The following is a 20,324-nucleotide window of genomic DNA, read 5'->3' as shown; positions in this document are numbered from 1 at the left end:
TATTATGTGATTGATGGGAGGCAGATTGCAAATATCCGAGAGCCAAATTTCAGATGTATCGTCCGTCGACAGTTCCGATAACGATGGCCGCAGCAGTAACAAACGTACGTTGACCCCAAATGCCGCGTAAAGCAATCCCGGTAACGGTCATCTCGGGTCGCTCGCTCGCTCGCTCGTTCGGGAAAGCTGGCGGCGAGCTGTTTGCAGCAATCGAACCGCCACTTCGAGGAGAAGGGAAGAGAGGCCGAAGCAGCGCCTCGCAAAAAGTGAGAAGGCCGATGGACCCCCCCGGTTTCTGCGAGGCGTGCTTTTTGAGAGCTTTGCGCGACCGGTCCTCGAGCGTTCTACCCGACTAAGGAACGGTGACGTGGGTGGACCTGTATCGCGGGCCACTCGTTTCCGCGACGTTGAAAAATACAATACTCTTTCTTTCGGTACCTTCGCTAGCTCACTAGGGTCAATGTCTCGATAGTGTGCACTCCCGCATCCACTTTCCTTAACCGGCACACACATACGTATAATTCTGAGAGAGAGAGAGAGATTCATAAGGTTTCGTTCATTCTCTTTCTATCGCGTAGGACAAATTAACATAAAATACATACGAATGTGAAAGAAGTTATTCGGCTAGAATATAAGATGTATCTATTTTAAAATTTCAGTAAAATATATACAATATGTATATGTAAGCGATTTTGAAATATGTAAGCGAGCACGTATGCGATAGGAGAAGAAAAACCGTCTTGGAGGAAATTCCCGCCACGTTGGTCGTTGATGAAGAAGGAGCGTAATCGGGACAAGTTCCACGATCCCGTTACGCGATCGGCGTACGGGCATCGTGTTTCATGTTTCCGGTCGGATTGGACGGAAGCTCCTCACGTGTACGCGGTGGCTCATTAATTTTGCGTCGCCGTTCCGCGTCAATCGCGACGATATAACGCGTCGCGGATCGCTTTTCCGTTCCATTTATCGAGCTAATCTCGTATTTATCGGAGGCCAGTTTCCACGGCCGTGGTTAACGTACCGCGAGCCCGTAACTGCGGCCATCCAATCGCCAAGAGGCTCGGCGTTATATCCGGCTTAATTAGATTGGAATTAAATTCACTCTCGGACCCGTGATAGAAAACCTTCACGCGCTTATGTTCGCTCGACAATGAAATCATTATCCTATTAACGCGTTTCCCATTCTTATCTCTCGTTACTTATCATTTATTCAAATCGAATACGTCCATTTCTTACGTAATATAGTTTGTTTCTCCCCTTTGCGAAGATTCGCATGCATATTTACGAGTCACCTGTGCTTGCGAGTCTCGTTATTTTCATATTCAATTATCAATTCTATTGAAATTGACGAATGATTATTACGAACCATATTTATCTTTTCGAGAAAAAGCCGATAAATGCACGAAACAAAAAGATGAAACGGCGTGAGTTCAATTTGAATATGAGATTATAAATATGCGATATAATTGGCGTGTCTTAATTTACAGAGAATTAAATCTTTTACAATAATAATAGCGGAATAATTTTCTTCTATAAGATGCTGCAAATTTTATTTCTATCTTCGCTATGTAAAATTTGGTGTGTTTTCTCTATTTCGACAATCGCATCAATAAAATAGAAATAAAACTATCGCGTGTCGTATCGAGTATCGCGGTAAATGCATATTACTGAAAAGTGTGCCTTGTTATAGATCGCGCGTTATAGCAGAATGATAATAATAATTGTAATTGCGAATTTACATCGCCCCGACCAATTTACGCGACCGAACGATGAACAAGTTTATGAACGCTTTTATCATTGTCTATAGAACGCGATTCAGTTTCTGTCACAAATTTAATATCGTAATAAACGAACTTTTAATTACGAGGGAGCAACTTTTTCTACACGATCGCACTTTGTCAGATTTGCGCTATGATAATATAATAGATTAAAAGTATCAAGCCACGTGAAAAAGGGTTTCGGATATTCTGCAACATGTTGTGTGTGACAAGTAAGTCGATCGATTCCCCCGTTATTTGTTGTTCTTTAAATTATCGCGACTATGGCGTTAATTGGCGACCGAAGGCACCTTTTCAAACGTGTTACGCGTCCGCTTATGCGAAATATGCTAAGCGCGTTTTACTAATTACGCGATTTCAATTCACGTATACCTCGGCGCTATTTATTAACGCGAGCGATAATGCTTTTATGAATATTCTCTCATCGGTTATTCGAAACGCGATGGGGATATCTGGAACGCATGGCTTACTTATGTTAGTACTACTTATGTTGCCGCAATATATTAGCGATGAATGAATCGCTCAATACGATAAAACTGATTAATTAATTAAACAAATCAGCGAGCGCGATATAATCGCGCGTCACTCTCAATGCAAATCAGTCGCAAATGAAATGCACCTGCGTGCAAACGAACATGTACGATCGATAAGTAAATTAATGTGCGTATCAAGAGTGCATATAATAACATCTCGAAGAAAAAATCAACGAGAGAATGGACATTAAATTGGATTAATTAGAATCTTTCGAGAATGGCGAGAAATTTGATTCTTTCGATATAATGTATTTATCGCTGATATTTTTTTTAAATACTTAATTTTTTTAGACAAAATGTGAATTTTGCAAACATTTGTTAGAAATGATGATATTGTTTTTTTAAATAAATACGACATTTTAGATATCATTTTTAAACAATATGTTTTACAAATATTATTTCCTTAAATAGTCTTTCTTTTTTAGATTTTACCTCTTTAGTCGATGCTTTACATGCTCTCTCTCTCTCCGTCTCTCTAATGAATTTAATTAAAATATAATTGATAAGCTAATAGGCATTCTAAAAGAAAAAGAAAAATTCTACACGTGCGCTTAAATTATTGCGTCCCAATTTGAGGCCGTTTTACCAAACATCTAGAGAATGTAAAGAATTATTGGGCACTGCGGAGTCGAGTTTCTGCGTGCGCGTTTTAAATTATTCTCGCGTAATATAAACTCGTGCGCTTAATTAGATAATAATAACTTTATTAGACGCATCCGGAAAATGTAGTCGCGCTCGTTATCCTCGTTTAAACAACAGCTAATGTAACCTGCGGATAATTGCCAAGTAAATTCTACCGCTGTGCACACAATAACAGGTGTAGGCGTGTGTGTCGCGTACGCGGGATATGACTTTGCGTGTCGCCAACTCGTCTTCGTCTTGCGCGGCGCTTGCATAATTTCGACCTGTAATCTCGCGCGCTAACGAGTACGAAGGCGCGTAATTTTCCTTTCTCAAAGCATCTCGTATCGAAGGAGAACCGAAAGGGAGGCGCAGTCCTTTATCGTCTCTACTATGACTGCAATTATCTCGGATTAATGCCGAGGCGCGCTCACCTCTCCCTTTATGCCCTCTCTGCAACTCGATCGCTCGGAACCTTCGTCGTTCCATTCCGTTCCGGTATTATAGTTTTGAGGTATTCGACGGCTATTGTGCGCGTCCCGTTTTAGACGTACAGCTCCTTGTGTTCGAGATTCGAGAAAATTCATCCTCTCGTCTCCCTACAAAGTCCGGGGAATCCCCGGAAATACCCGGCGATGCGCGCAAGAGAGTAATGACTATGCCGATAATCTATTATGCGCGTATTAAAATGTATAAACCGGAATTACTTAAACGCTATTTTATTATTATCGCGATCTTTATATAATAAATATATTTCTTAGGAAGAAAGAAAAATGATGTTAGGGATAGAAAAGCTTGGGAGATACGAGAGTAACGTACATATTTAAAGCGCAGAATTTAAGAATCTACAATAAATAGATATCTTATATACATAAAGTGGATAGAACAGAATACAGGTAGAGAGGAAAGGTAATGAGGTACGTTAATAAAGATGTACTATTATCCTCGTAATCGGATTGCAAAAGTTCTATCGTTTTCAAGAATTTAATAGGATTCCTGAGCGAGGAGAAAGAGAATGGAAGAGAGATCTCTCTCTACTTTATTCGTTATTTCATTTCATCAATTAACATGCCGACTCGGTGAAGGTCGTCACAGGCAGCCTTGCCTTCGAGCGGAATTAATATCCGAGAGTAATGCGATTATCAAAGATTAATCGACGCCAAGTTCTGTCCTTCTTCTCTTTCGCTTCTTCGAAAAAAAAAAAGAAAAAAAAATACATATCTATACGTAATTTAAACACATCACTTTCGTCTATCTGGATGAACGGCAAATATAAAGATGAGAATTGCGCGAGATTTTATCTTATAATCTTTGCTATATATCGAGAGATAATTCGGCAAATAGAATTATTGCTACTAGAACATAATCGTGAAAATTGCTGTTTCGTAAAAATAAAATTTACAACGATAGGTTTTTCTAAATATCGAATTTTAAAATACTTTGCGATTCGTGAATGTATCACGAAATTTATGCAACTTAATTGATCATTCGTTGTATCTTTACTAAAAAGCTTTCATAAATAGCGAGGAGAAAGAAAGATTTGAACGGAATCGTTGAAGCGATACAAATGTATCGTTTTCCGGATTAGCCGCCTGATAGAGGATTTTACTCGTACCGGAAGTTCCACTTTTTTCTTTTAAACGAAACAAGCAAGCAAGCCCGGATTGGCGAAAATATATAGTCGGGTAATTAAGAGAATATCTGCCGACTAGCGGCTCGAGCTATTGATCAGTTGCGGATGATCGATAATTTAAATCGCGTTCGATCGAATCGTACAAACTGATCGGTTGGAGAAAAAAAAAATTGCCGATCCCTATTCAAGCATCGCCTGCTGCAAATTCCTAGAGACTATTGGCGAGACTCGACGAGGAAAGAAGAAGCTTCGATTCCGTTCGGGTTTGCCGTCAAAAAGTTAAACGCTGCGCGTTAATAACGAAAGTTCGGAAGCTATAATAAACTTGCCTGATCAAAATTATACGTCGTTCATTGAATTTTATGAAAATTCCGATTTTTAATAATGCGTATCCTTGTTAATAAATGAAATCTCTCGCAAACGTATTGTTTACGAAACTCGATAAAGCGAGATTAATAAAATAATGTATGCGAACAAGGGACATGTTATCGTGAAATGTAATGTCATCATCTTTACACAATCAATCATTTAAATCCGAAAAGATTTTAAATCATTGAATCTTCAATTTTTTGAATATTGATATATAACTAGATCTTTTTTACTATTTATGAATAAAAATATTAATCATGGATAATTACTATCGAATTTGTCATAAATCTTTTTAAATCTAAAGATGATAAGATTTTTTATAAGAGCAACAACATTGAAAAATGAAACTAACTTTGATGTGCATTAATTAAATTTAAGAGAGAGAGAGAGGCTTGGAATGTGCGTGTATATACGTATGTATAGCATCGGTCTTCTCGTATAAATCTCAAGAATCTAGTTTAGTTTCCAAAGTTTAATCTCCGAGTTCCGTTAACAGCGCGAAGGCGTGTACACGCGCGCGATAAAGTTCGACCTCTCGCAAAATCGCTTGAAAATTTCTCGAAACTTAATCCTTGGATTTAACTAGACCACCGAAGACGGCGAGGATCAAACGTTCGCTTAAAGCTAGGAAATCGTAAATTCGATTCTTCGCTCCGATCGTACTCGCGTCTTAAACCGGTGCTTCCATTGTGAAGATTTCTGAGAAAGTCGTAACGCGCGATCGTTCGTCCGTTCGAGTTTGTAATCACGCGATTCAAACTATTCGACGGTTTTTTTTGTTTTTTTTGTTTTTTTTTTTTAATTCTAATGCCATTCTAATAAATGCTGAAATGAGATCTCAAAGGTTAAAAAGAAGAAAGAACATGAACCATTAATCAAATAAATTAATACACATTGTATATGCATCGCTAAAAAAATTATAAAATAAAAGATAATTTATAGAGAAATTATTGAACCGTAAGAAAGCGAAATACTTTAGCTTCTATCTAATATTGTCTTTTTACGAATAAAAATTGTCTAAATCAATTGTCGACGATAACGCGCATATTTTGTAGTAAATATGAACTATAAAACTTTTTAATTTTATTATAAACACATCTGAAATTCTCTGTAAATCTTTCGATATCTTATATTAAATACAGTCTTGAGTATCTCACAAATATTATTTTACTCGTTATTTTACTGACAAAATAGAGAGAAATAAAATATGAATCAATATATAAAATAAAGAAATTATAATTTCTAAGTAATTTTAGCAGATAAGTTTCTCTTTCTTTTCTTCCATTTTTCTTTCTCGAAATCTGATTTCAACAAAATATATGCAGATAAGAACAGATAAAGTTATGGAATGCGTTACATTGTATAATTTCAAATTTGTTACATTTGAAATTCAAAACAGCTTAAATCGCTATAGATTTATAGAATTTTCCTCGATTTTCTTAAAGCATCTTGTATTTTTTCCTGTTTTTTTTTTCTTCAATGTTTAATCATAAATTATTACAATTAATCATGATACGATATCATGTCGCGAGTTTGCTGTTGCATAACCGTTGCTTACTCTGTCTGTTACAGGAGCTGGAGAGGAGTTATACGCTCTCGACCCCGGGGGGTAGCAGCCCCGTTTGTTGTCCGCCTTGCAGCCCGCCACCCGCGCCGGCCGCATACATATCGAGCGCGCGCGCATCCTCGCGTAGACTCGCCGGAAGTGGCCTCGGCGGGCCCACATCCCCGGAAAGGGATCCCCTGGGAAGACTGTTAAGGTGAGTCACTCTCGCTCAATGTAGTTCACTATCCGCAGGTTCTTTCGCTACGAGGCGGTGGTATCCTTATTTCTCCGGAGCGGAATCGTCCTTCTCAGAAAGTCTAATTCCATCAGCCGTGTTTTGTCCGCTGACACTCGCGTTCGCATTGTCTCAGGATGAGACAATGTTGTCGCGGGGAGATAATTTTACTCGATACAAATTGATACGATTATTATATGAAAAACTTTACGTTCGAAATGTCGCACGTTTTAATTAATCGCCATTACAATGTAAAATTTAAATTCCAGGTTGTTTTGCGATTTTTTTCTTAAATTTCTAATTATATTATGAGTAATAATATTAATTTAAATACTGCAGATATCCTGCAATCAAATTTCGTTATATTGTTGAAGATTGCAAAGTATTTGAGTTTATTGTAACTAAAAATATAAATATTAAGAAACTTTAAGAAGAGAGCTCTCGTATGTAGAGCCAAAATTAAGAGAATATATAATTCACATTATATATATTATACACAATTTTATATTTGAATACCATACAAGCTTATTCTACTTTTTTTTTCCAAGCTTTTCGATACTTGATTCTTTCATGGAAATAGTTTTACAATTGTAATTTTAATTACTTTCGACATTACGCGAACCGCGTTGAATGCTAACCGTGATTAAATAAATTATTTTCTTTGTATAATTAATATGATATGATTTAGATTTAATATTAGTTAAACTCAGGATTATAAATTTACTCGATTTTAGTGAGCGATCTTAAAACGATTGGGAGTATTTTAAATTATAAAAATGTGCCCCATGTGTTTAGAGATATTTATTGAGGCGAGTCAGGAAAGCCGTCGTGTGTGCAAGATAAATATACGATCTGATGACTTTCATCAGAAATCAGAACAAGCTTTAAGACCGATCACCCGGAAGTCGTAAAAGCCTCACGGGCTTTCCTTGTTCGCTTCCCTTCGGGACGTTCTTCTCCTGATTACCTTCATAGCCCTGCGGGCTTTCCTGCTGTAACCATCAATCTCTGTGGCAAGAGGTATACACGAATGCATCATCCAATATCTTGCTCGTATTATCATTCTGTCGTCTTGGGAAATTTACCGATCACCCGATAAATGGAAGATCAGTTAAATTTACATGAATTCTTTTCTCGAACCATGTATCGAACCATGTATCGAATCTTTACGTGATACTTAATCGCCTTCATTTATCGAGTCTGTCAAATTTAGATTCTTAAATTTTTTCTAAAGAATGTCAAAAAAAAAAAAAAAGGTTAAATTATATTATTACTATATCAAAAAGAATAGAATCATCAAGTGTAGTAATAAGTAATTTTTTTAAGTAAAAATAGAAAAATTGCTCGCGAATTAAAATTCGACTTGAAATTTATTAAAACGTTCATCATTTTATTCCCTCTATCCTTTCAACAATTTTGAATCCCGCAATAACCAATTTTCTCCCATTTATCTTCCTTCGTACGCCGAAACTATTTCATCATGCCCATCTCCGGAATCTCTCGAAATTCGGCTTACCCTCCCTCCACAACTTCGCTCGAAGAATTTCCGTTTTACGAGACCCACAGATTGAATATTTCCCCGAACCATATTGTTGCAGATTCCTCAAGACCTTCTATAGGGAGCTGGGTACTCGCGATCCACCTCACCTGCCATCATGGGCTTCCCCGCTCCCGCTCGGTACCCTATGTCCGGCGCATTTTCAACCGCATTTGCAGTTGGTGCATAAAAGCGAGCAGGAGCATCGTTTAGAGAACATCAAACCCGACCAGATCTTCGCCCCCGTCAGAGTGAGTGTTCTTGAAATACTATACCGATAGCTAATTATAATAATTATACCGATAGCTTGAAACACAAAACATTGCGTAGCTAAAAAAGAAAGAAGATCCTATTCTTAAAAAAGGCATATTAAATCGATACTTGCAGGTATTGTTGCTTTTTTTTCGCGATATTGATTGGTTATCTCGACACTGCGCTATGCGTTACTTTATATCAATAAAAAAGTAAAAAATAAAATTGTAATTTTTTTATAATTAATTTTCACTCTTTTAAGTTTGTCTAAAAATAAATTTTATTTTATTATGTTTAAAAAATTTTGATTTAATTTTTTTGCCTGAAAAAATTTGCCTGAAAATAAGTTCAAATTTTATATTATTTATATTTGATTTTTTTATTTATTTCCCTAAGATTTTAATAGTTTTAGTATTCTTTTAATTGCTAATAAGCATTTAATTTCTTAAAAATCATAAGCAATCAAATGACTATCTTAAGTTTAAATAGTCCTAATATTCTAACAACCTTACTTTTGCTGGCTAAGCCAGCGGGAATCCGAGATAACCGAAATTTTGGGGATGGTATCTTAATCGCGTATCCTACTTCGCGTGTTATATTCGCGTGTCCTACTCACGTGCCCTAATACAATGCATACGTCGCTTCCGTTGGACCTACTCTTTCGTTGATGCTGGCCATATTCATTCTGACTACATTTAGCCAGAAATGTCGTTTGAACTTCTATCAGAAGTTAACGAAGGAGAGAAATTCCTTCCGTTGCCGGCTAATTATTATCGCCGGTGTATGAGCGTAATTTTACGCTCGTTTATGATCGTGAGACATTACGATCGTTTTCCATGCATTGTTTTAATATGATTTTACTTTAATTAATATAATACCAAGTTATCACAATCAAATTTAACCGATTGAAATTTTTATATATAATAATATAAAATATTATTATATAATAATATCTAATTTATGTTAAAATAAAATTAATAAAACATTCACATTTTATATATATATATATATATATGTATAAAGGATTGGATCGATAATTTGGGTTTATATCAATTAAAGCTTTGCTTTAATTGATATGATAATATAGATGAATGGGCTATACAGAATTAGTATAAAATCGGCGCGATATAAGAATAAATTATTATTATTATTTCATATAATTAATAAAATTACTAGCGCCTTCTTCATTAGACGAATAAAATAAAATTTATCAATTAAAGAAAATATTTTGTATTCTTTACAAATTTTTGTTTTAATTTATATTTTTTGTATATAATTTATATTTGAATTATATCTGTAAAATGTCTGAACGTATATTTAAAAAAAAAAGACCTATTAAAAGTTATTTGTTTTAATCTATTCTAGCCCATCCATTTCGAGGCAACGGATCTATCTACAATCTACATTTCTATCTACAATATCTATGAATCCGTTACCTCAAAGTAAAATAAAGTTTATTACTCACCGGCACACTGACAGACGCAACAGCGGAGTTGTTGGTCTTGAAGCTACGTTGTCTGTAACATACAAATATAAAGACCAAATTATAGCGGCATCCAAAATAATTAATATTTCGTACGGAATATTTTATATCCCATGCGTACAATACTAAGAATCTTTATATAAATATGAAACAATTTTATAAATTTTAAAAAAGACTTTTTCTTCAAATAATAGATATATTTTTACAGGATTTATGTAAAAGTCTTTCTTTTTCTGAATTTTTTCTCTTGTTTAAATAAAGAGATCGAATCAATACGCGTGTACGCAATTTTTAATCAATATATAAATAATAGACACTCACCCTTGGGTTGCTCCGCCGGTGCAGGATGCCTCTCCTAGGCCTCCTCCTCCTCTCAGAACGTCAGGGTCGCCACGTTACTCTGTAATATGCAAATAGAAGATCCAAATTGTAGCCGTGCTCAAAATAATTAATATTTAAAAAAAATTTATTATACGCATTGAATTTTTTATTCAACGCATATCATAATATGCAGATTAATAAAATAATTTTATAAATTTTAGAAAAAAAAAAACATTACTACTAATATAATTCCATATATACAAGCTATAATCTAAAAGTAAAAGCTTTTACAAGATTATAGCTTTCATATAAAAATCTTTTTCTCTATTTCTCTCTTGTTTAAATTATACAAATAAAAAATCAAATTGCGCGGTTATTGCTCAATTTAAATTACACAAATGCAATTAATAAGTAATGAATATACAAATAACAATTTGCTTACCACAGGGTTGCTCCACCGGTGCCCGATGCCTCTCCTAGGCCTCCTCCTCCTCTCAGGTTGACTCACACACGCGATACTTAAACGGCACTCCCGCACTCTTTTATTAAAAGATTACTTCCGCACTTGTACGCGCGATACTTTGAACGACACTCCCGCACTTTCGAATTTCGGTACGATCGAACCTCGCTTCACGTGAGAATCACACTTGGAGTCGACAAGTCGGGAATTCACCGATTACTTCGAGCAAAGGTTAAGCGGAAGCGGAAGAAGACGAAATCGATCGATGGAATAATCGCGAATGGGGTTCGCTCGACTCTTGACCCGCGCCTGCTCCCATCGAGGGCCGACTAGAACATCGTTAGGAACGATTTCATACGAACCACCAAGTCTCTATCATACAGACTGAGCCGGGTTTATCGTAAGGCTGATAGACGGGTCGAGAACGAAGATACCCACCTTCTACGTGCTAACAATCTAGCATTTCGAAAGCGGGAGATCAACTTCTCTAGCGAGCGAAAATCGAACCTAATTAGAACAGCCGACTCCTCAGATGCCAAACATTTTAGTATTTCTACAATGTGCTGTTAGACGGTACAAGAGAAGGGACCCATTAACGACGATTCCAAAACAATCGACCGAACTCTAACCGATTCGGGCCGAACCGTTCGTCGGAGCAGAACGTGCCCTCAACAGCCGATTCTCGAACCGAAGTTCAAGATTAACCGCGCGAACATGCATCTATACTATGCACGAACATACGTTGCTACGCGGCCGGCATTCACCTCAGCCGCGATACTGAGGCGTTTTAACGTTGCGCCTGCATTAATATATTAAATTTATTAATATATAAATATTTATATAATATATAATATTAATATAGTATTAATATTAACTGATATTGATATAAAATTAATTGTATTAATAGGTATTAATATATTAAAGATTGCAACGCTGAGAGACATCCCATTTAGTCGGCGACAAAGTATGATTCTCGATGGCAATCGTGAAAACGAGATACAAGTTCAACGCGAAAACGCGACGACGCGAAAACGCGATATCGCGACAACGCGACGCATCGTTGCTCGTACGGCACGATGACGGCAACGACGACGCACTAACGTGCGTACAACGCACGAATGCGCGTGCCACATATGAGCCATTGTACGACTCGTGGCAATGCTGTGATGACACGCGACGCGGAAGACGCGAAAACCGTCCGCGGCACGATGACGGCACCGACCGCGCACCTTCTCCTTCGAGTATCGCCGCGCGAATGACAACACGTAAGAAAGGAATTTGACCGTCTCGCCCCACTACAGTTCTCTATTCAAGTGGCTTGGTATACGCGATAACAAGGCCGTGATACGTAAACAATGTTTACGCGCGTCAATGTTTACGCCGCTAAGGCCATATACCGTGTTGGGTATTATTCTAATTCGCTACCGAAATATTTTATGTACTATAAAATATATATATATACGAAATATTAAATTATATAAGTATTTTACATATTATAGATCAATTTATTTATTAAAACGATTAATCTATCACGGAGTATATCGTTATATTAATTATTGATTTTTCGATTTCATCGTTATTATTTATGTTAATTAATTATTAATTATATTATAATAGCAAATAATATCCCGATACTGATATATATATATATATACACAAAAATATTAAATTTTCTATACAAGTATATATGTTAAATTAATTTTAAATATTTTAAAGATAATTTTTTTCGCAATTCCGGTTTTTTACTTAGAATTTCGAATAACATCCCACGAGATATAAAAGAGACTTTTAATATTCTTACGCTCCAGTATCCAAGAGATATCGTGATTTTTTAATCATTTTTGTCTATTATTATTTATAAAAACTAAATGGCGCGTTTTATAATATTTTATATATAGCACACACGCATATAATATTCTAATAATATGCCGTGAGTAGCTCTGAATTTTTATTTCATTTATTTTGAAAAAAACGGAGAACTAGAATTAATATGTATAAATAATTATACACACATATACTGAAAATAAATGCGCATAGCGCGTGCTTATAGTGTTGTAGTTTATATAAATTTAAGAATATATTTTATTTTAAAAATATTAATTATATAGGAAATAAAATAAATATGACGAAAATGTGCGATATTTGTGTTTTAAATCATCGATATACATATATTATAATTTTTCATATCACGCGTATCATTCGAACATGAAAAATTTTTAACATGATATGTGTCGCGTTATATAAAGATGTGTCCATATATAAAAAGTATATTGAAGTGATTACATGTATAGTTTTTTTTTCCGCTCTCCTAAATAATAACCGGTATAGAGGGATAAAAATCACGGGAGAAACGAATGAAATTCCGTCGAGAAAGATTGGGAAAGACTGCCTTACATCGTAACATGTGAGGCACGTCGCAAAAATCTCAGAGATTCGTACTGAAAGCGTCAAACAGATTTCCGGTTCACGGCTGACGCGCGCGAATTTCCGCGAGAGCATCGCGCCGCGGAAATCAGAACACGTGATCTTTTGGCGGCAGTCGTAGATTTGCATGATATCGACTATGTAATTGCGCGAGTGAGCAGCAAGTCGAGTCCCGGATGTCCGCGGGGGTGAATCACCTCCGAGGAAAGTCGAAGTCTCGAAAACTCGCTTCCTCTCGCCGCCACCGCCACCGTCGGCGACTTCCCTCCGGAATTTGAAAGCCAAGTCGATGTCGTCTGAAGTTCAGAATGGCAGAGAGAGAGAGAGAGAGAGAGAGAAGGAGGGTGAAAAAGTTCCGCAAACTTCCTACCCCCCGCGATTCGCTGTCTCGAGTTCTTGCGTTTCTTCACCGCTTTCTCGATGCAGTCTCCTGCGAGTGAAATGCAGTGACGCTCTCGAATCGGCGGGCTGGCAATTTATTTATGGTCGCAGTTGATCGTTATCGAATAGTCGTTTCGATCAGATTGCTTTACCGAATCGATTTTTACGGATAAAAGGATAAAGGAATGTTAAGCCGGACGTACAATTTCGTCGCTTTGAAATATTAACTAGTTTCAATTTTTTATTAATACATATATATATAAAATTTTTTGAATATCAATCCGATCTTTTTATACACTTTGTATGTGTAAGATGAAAAATTAAAATCAATCCTTTTTGATAACCGCCTGAAAAAGCGCGATTCCGTTGTTGTTGTTGTTGGTGGTGCATTTTTTTTTTTTTTTCGAGAAAATCTCACATAAAAATTCATAAAATGCAGGTAACGCGTCCGAAAATGCTCGCGTCGAAAACCGAGTCTCGTAACCGTCGGGACATACGTAGAATGTGTAAGATACGAGGGAAGGAAGGTGCGGGCACTCCAAGCTCACACATACCGGGCTTGAAACTATACGTACAAGTGGATGAATCCGCGTCGTAAAACCGACATGCTTTCACCGTGAAAATAAACGAAAATACGCCGAGCAGACAACATTTAGAAATTGTTTTTAGGACCGCTGAATGCACTCGCGTTTATCACAGTTCCCTCGTGCACCAAAAATTAAAGATCCGACATAAAAGAAGATTGCTGTATAAAAGAAAGTAAATGCTTCAAAATAAGCTACTTTTTTAAAATAATATTTTATACGTTTCGAAGAAAGCACCTTTTACACTTTTGTTTCATAAATAACTTTTTTTCAACTGAGAATGTTGAGCTTTGTACAATATATGAAATCTTGTTATACAAAATACATTTTTAACCATATAATAGCTGATAAATAAATATAATAACCATATAATTTTTAATAGAGAGTATACTTTAAATAACATTATTTTTTGTTAATAAAATTCAGTGTCTTTACATAAATATAATCTTTTTTATGTTAAATGTTTAATTATTTATTTTATCAACTTTTTTTATTACCACTATATATAGAAAGCGATATATATAAAGCATGTATAAATTTTTTTGTATCATATTTTAACATATTGTACCATATTTTACACATTAAAACGAGCGATCATATTTCTTTTTTCTCGACGTTACGATCGATTTTTCTATATATTGTATAATGGACACGATAAGATACAAGAAGATTATTAAACTATTTTATTCGACGATAAAATATCGATTAACACATATGATGCATTTGAGGCTGTTTATGTTTATAATTTACTGCGTTTAAAATTGTATATCTTTTCTATTATTTTACGTTAAAAAAAAAAAAATGTAATTTTCTGTGACAGTGGTCTCCAGTTTAAGTTTTTCCATAAATTTATCGGTAAAACCAATGGGGGGCGAATCAGTATACACTGCGAGCAAAAATAACGATTCTTCCAGTATTGGATATAATTCGTGGGGGGGGGGGGGGGGGACTTCTCTTTCCCAATGCCAGGTTACCGAAATCAAAATATCGAATTCGATACTTGAAAAAACAAACAATTAAGATCCTCGAATCGAGTATCATATTTTAACAAAAATATGAAAAATCAGCGACTTTGTTTTATCACAAAAATACGATTGCCGCTTTCGATCGACTCGCGAAATAGAAAAAAATTATGGCAGTCAACCGCAGCGGGGTGTGCGGTTTTCTTTTATTATTCAGGATATATATTCACATACAAGAAAGGATCGAGTTGTGCGGTCGATGTTCGCTAATGGATCCTTGAAAGCTCGCTCCTTCGCGCAATTACGAAAATTGCAGCATCGCGAGTCTATTTCAATAGATATGATAGGTACGATAAGAGATAATTTGAAAAATAAAAAGCCATTTTTTTTCTCTATTTCTTTCTCGCTCTGTATCTCAATTCTGGTAAATGAAAGATACGAAAAATATATAATTAATTAAAACTATCGATAAATAAGATTTTACGCGATATGAAATTAATAAAATTGCTCGAAAAATACATTCCCGATTAATAGAGTTGAATCCTACTTTATTCCGTATCCCAACAAATCGGATGTCATAATCGTCATACTGTATAACGGCCGTGCATTGTTATCCATCGTCCGATATAGATCGTTTACTCTGCACGCGACTGGATAGATTATCGCTGACAGAGTGAATGGGGCACGTGTTCCATGTTCTACGGATTACTGTTATCGATTACAGAATTGAGACTGTTTGCCGATCGTACGCCGCCACCAGTCGACGTCGCATACCTTATTGTTAGTACTATTCGGTTAACGATGGTGTTGCTCTCGGCAATGTGTACGCTAAGTTTAATCGCGCGTGTATGTTAATCGTTCGCATAATGCTAACGCGAGCATCGTTAGAATACCGCGCCTCTCTGTTCGATCATTAAATGAATATAGGAACTATTATCTTATTAGAGATTGTTTTAGAACTATCACTGCAAGTGATAGTTTCATAGCATTATTCTATAATATATGATATTTGACATTGATTCTTGTTGAAGAAGGAATATTAATATTTTAATATACGTATTGTAAATTCTTGAAAGCAAAGAATTTTTTACTATATTTTAAAGTGCAATTCACATGGCTGTCAAGATGAAAATTTTGCGTTTTAGGGGGGGGGGGAGGGGGGGAATTCTAATTTTAACAATAATTAACAAGATAAATTTGCAAAAAAATTTACTTGAAAAATTCGCGAAAATAAGAGGAAACATTTCGCTATACCGTCTACCGTGATGTAATATCGCGAGATATCCGTATCGAATGCTGGCCTCGAATGTAACGAGCAATAAAGTGTCCGGAGTGTTCTGATCCATCTCAAGGGGATTAGTGTTTCGCGGGGAACGTTTCAAGTTCTAATTGGCTGGACGGAGACCGGAGATCAGGAAACTGAGAAGTATCCGAGAAGCTGGTCACGAAGTGACTAAAATCTTTTTCCTCTATTTTCGCGCTACGAGTCGTCCATTTGATCGAAGATCGGTTTCTTTCAAGAAACAATCCGTAATTCATCGCTATTGCCCTTTTTCATTTTTGTCTTGGGTCTATTGTTTGGTCAATTGTTTTTCATTCGCAATAGCTCCTTTCATCGTTTTTTAATACCACATGAGTGATGCATAATGCGTTTATATTCTCACATGTTATTAGGTGAAATTTAAATCAAGATAAGATCTATAATGCTATCTCTTGGAATTTTTTCATAAAATTTTTATATAAAATATTCTATATATTATACATTTTGTGATTTATCGTTGCTTTTAAAATTTTACCTTTTTCAAAGTGCGAAAATATCTTAAAATTCGGCTTATTCGAGATGATTTAAGCATCTCACGGAAATGTGCGTTCCATCGATCGTATTTTGATTATATAATAATTTCAATTTTCTTTCTCTACCGAGGATAAAATAAATTGAATTTTGAATATTATTGTACATCGCGAATTTACGCGAAATGAATTATTATTTTTCCAGTTAAGCGACGGCACCGTGTCCGAGGCGCCGCGACGGGTCGCCGTCGAGGGTGGTCCAGGGAGCGGGCGGACCACTCTCTGTCTGCGACTACTGCATCAATGGGCGATCCAGAGCGACGGACCCGCTTTGGCCTTTATCGTGCCGCTGCGCGAACTTCGCGGCAGTCCTGTCCTAAATTATCTCGCGCGAGAATTGTTCCCGAGAACGGCCGCGTTGGGCGATGCGGTCGCCCATGTCTGGCGTACGTTGCATTTGATGGAGGACCGCGTGCTCTTCGTTCTCGACGGTTACGATGAGTGCGTGGGCGGCCGAGCGTCTCTCGGCGACGCGGCCGATCTATTGGAGGGTCGACTGTTTCCGGACGCGAGGATCCTGGTCACGTGCTCGCCCAGCAACTCGACCGCCCTCGCGCCCTTGGTCCAGCGCAGGATCCATCTGGCCGGTCTCGAATGGCCGCACGTTGAGCGACTTTGCGTGGCCTACTTTATTCACAATGACATTGCCGAGAAGGCCTGCGAATTCCTTGAGGCGCTCAATGTACAACCGCAATCCATCAGGCAACTCGGCCAGCATCCGCTCGGATGGATCATGCTCTGCTGCCTATATCAGGTAGGAATTATCTTCGTAAACATCGAAATGTTTTTGTTTTCGTTATTATATTGTTATTACATTATTATTTCAATATAAAGAAAAGTATTTAGAAAACAGAACTGCTTTCAAATATCTTGTAAAACGATCATTTTAGACTAATTATATTTTATTTTAAAAATTTGTTTATTTTGAAATTATTTTTTAGATTACCGTGCTGTAATTGCACTAATTAATTTTTATGATTTTTTATATTTGAGACAATTGTATTTGTACTAGCTAGTTTTTTTTCTAACAGCATATTAAACTTACTTTAGAGATAAATTTATACTTTTATAAACTACTTATTGAACACACGTAAGGTCTTTTATTTTATTAAAAAGATAAATTCTTTTATAATATTGAATAATTGATAGTCAACTCCTTTATCGTTTTCATCGAATAGTAGCTAATGATTTTGCTGCAATTGCAAAAATTCTCCGAATATCTTTTATAGAAGTTACTTATTAAAAATTATTAGATTAATGATTGATTAAAATAAATTATAATCTAATTTTTAATAAGATACGTTTATACTTATATTTATTGTCCGTATAATGATAGAGATAAAACGCTGAAACGGCCTGATCCATGAACGCGATTTTACTTTGACAGGATACCGGAAGTTTACCAACCGAGACAAGCGCTCTCGTACAAGCGGCGGTAAAGTGCATCGTGAAGAGGAGCTTAGATCCGCCGATTTCCTATAACGAAGAGATCCCGGGGCACTGCAGGAAGCGCCTCGAGGACTTCGGCAAGGTATCCCTGGCCGCTCTACGGGAAAACAGATGCTGTTATACGGAAGCCGAATTAAGGGCGCGAGGCGGCGGCATCGAGGTCACACGGTTCGGTTTCTTGACCAAGGGATTAACTTTTGGCCAGAGACGCAAACCTGATCTCTACACGCCAATTCACACGGCGGTGGCGGAGTTTCTGGCAGCGTACTATCTCACTTCGGTAGCGCAGTATGCCAATATTCTGCGCCGCGAATTGGAGGGTCTGCCCTCGGGGATCATCGGTCACCTGGCCGGCCTGCTTGGTCCCAAGACCCACTTAATTCTGAATCAATTATGCCCATTGGAAGTGCCACCTAGAGCTGTGTTCTCGTTGTTAAAGGCGGCTGGCGCGTCCGATGGCAACATCTCGGCGGTCTGCCGACTAGTCGGGGCAGGTCCTGGTTTCGGGCCCGCGCCCAACGAACGACCACCGGCCCCGTTGGTTCATACGTCTCCTTTAGAACTGGAGGGATGGGCCAGGATTCTCGAAAGTCCCGCTTGCACGCTCGAAGCGCTCGAGGTAGTGTTCCAAGTGGAACGAGGGTCCGATCCCCGATATCTCGACGACTTCTTCGACGCTCTCGCTGGCAACGAGAGCGTCAAACTTGTCAGGATCACGTCTCTGCTGGGACAAGAATTCCCGGCGGACGAGGCGCAACGATTGGCCGGACACCTGAAGAGCGTGCTCGGCAAAAAGAAGCTCAACGACTTCGAGCTTGTCATCACTTGTCTCGAGGAGGCGGCCCATGATAGGTGAGTCGTTTTACTAGTATATTCATTTAGCCAGACGAGCTCTAGATTGTTATTCGACGTTTTCCTCAAGATTTCAAACAACTCATTAAATCGTCGACTAAGCAATAGTCTCGAGGCAATAAACTATGTATATTCGAACGAATAATAATTAACGTGTCGAGATACACGGAAAGATTGTTCGACGAACTTATAGCATTTCCTTTTGCATTTTTATTTATTTTCTTACTTATCTATTCGTATTTTTATTTTCTATTGTTTTATTAATTTTTGTATCCCTTCTCTCTACTTAATTATTAATTTTTTATTTTATTACAATCAAATTTTTTTCCCTAAAATTTCCGCGCTCTTGTTCCGTAAAATTTCTCAATTAACAATATATCGTAACAATGAGGTTTCTTCCACGTCGAAAAGTATCCCATCACTTTACGGCTCGAGTCATCGAGTCGATTCGCTCGCGCGATTCAATAGCCAGAAGGATAAAGAGCCTGGCGGACGTGTCAGCGTTATTGTGCCTCGACGGCGCCGTCGATAGTCTCGGCGACGAAGATCTATTACAGAAAGCGTGCTCGGTTGCTATGAAGTCTACTAGGACAAATCGTCGAGAATATTTGTTCTTCCGTGTCGTAAAGAGAAGCGTGAAATACAAAAGATTTATTTTTAGATTCTTACATGAAAAAATCAATACAAAGCGAGAAAAAATGCTTGAAATATAAAATTAAATAAAAATAATTTATTCCTCAAACATATAGATTCATACATTTTACCATTTGGTATATCGAGATTTCTCTTGTCAATTTTGAAAGAAACAGTCAAAAATTGGTCTTTTTTGGGAGGATGAGTAATTTATTTAGATTCAATATTACAGAATTATAAGTTTTTATTAAAAAAACTACGAATTAATATATTATTCCAGGGTTGGGAAGTAACGCGTTACTTGTAACGTTGTTACAGTTACTTTTTTTTTTTTTACGAATTGGTAACGGCCTTACTTTTCGTCGTCTGTAACGGTAACGCTAACGATTTTGACAGTTACTTTTATCGGTACTTTGTTTT

General features: G+C 36.9%; 1 protein-coding gene and 1 long non-coding RNA gene across 5 annotated transcripts in view; one reads left to right on the top strand and one right to left on the bottom strand.

Annotated features, from left to right (window-relative positions):
- The window catches only part of LOC138941749 (uncharacterized), a 197,541-nt gene that overhangs the window by 132,013 nt on the left and 45,204 nt on the right, over positions 1 to 20,324 (top strand). For all 4 annotated transcript variants that reach the window (XM_070311636.1, XM_070311637.1, XM_070311635.1 and 1 more), the window contains 4 exons: positions 6,507 to 6,694; positions 8,314 to 8,503; positions 17,116 to 17,724; positions 18,358 to 19,271. In XM_070311636.1, the coding sequence (XP_070167737.1) occupies positions 6,507 to 6,694; positions 8,314 to 8,503; positions 17,116 to 17,724; positions 18,358 to 19,271 (1,901 nt within the window). The remainder of the gene's footprint in view (positions 1 to 6,506; positions 6,695 to 8,313; positions 8,504 to 17,115; positions 17,725 to 18,357; positions 19,272 to 20,324) is intronic.
- Positions 9,968 to 12,009, bottom strand: LOC138941753 (uncharacterized). The gene is made up of 3 exons (XR_011448202.1): positions 10,751 to 12,009; positions 10,309 to 10,387; positions 9,968 to 10,021 (listed from the first exon to the last, which is right to left on the bottom strand). It is a non-coding gene; the product is annotated as an uncharacterized lncRNA (long non-coding RNA).

This window comes from Polyergus mexicanus, unplaced genomic scaffold (genome assembly GCF_030449975.1).
Source record: "Polyergus mexicanus isolate NDT 795.1 unplaced genomic scaffold, iyPolMexi1.0 SCAF_20, whole genome shotgun sequence".
Lineage (NCBI taxonomy): Eukaryota > Metazoa > Arthropoda > Insecta > Hymenoptera > Formicidae > Polyergus > Polyergus mexicanus.
Note: the sequence above shows the minus strand (reverse complement) of the source record. Positions and strands in the feature narration are given on the sequence as shown.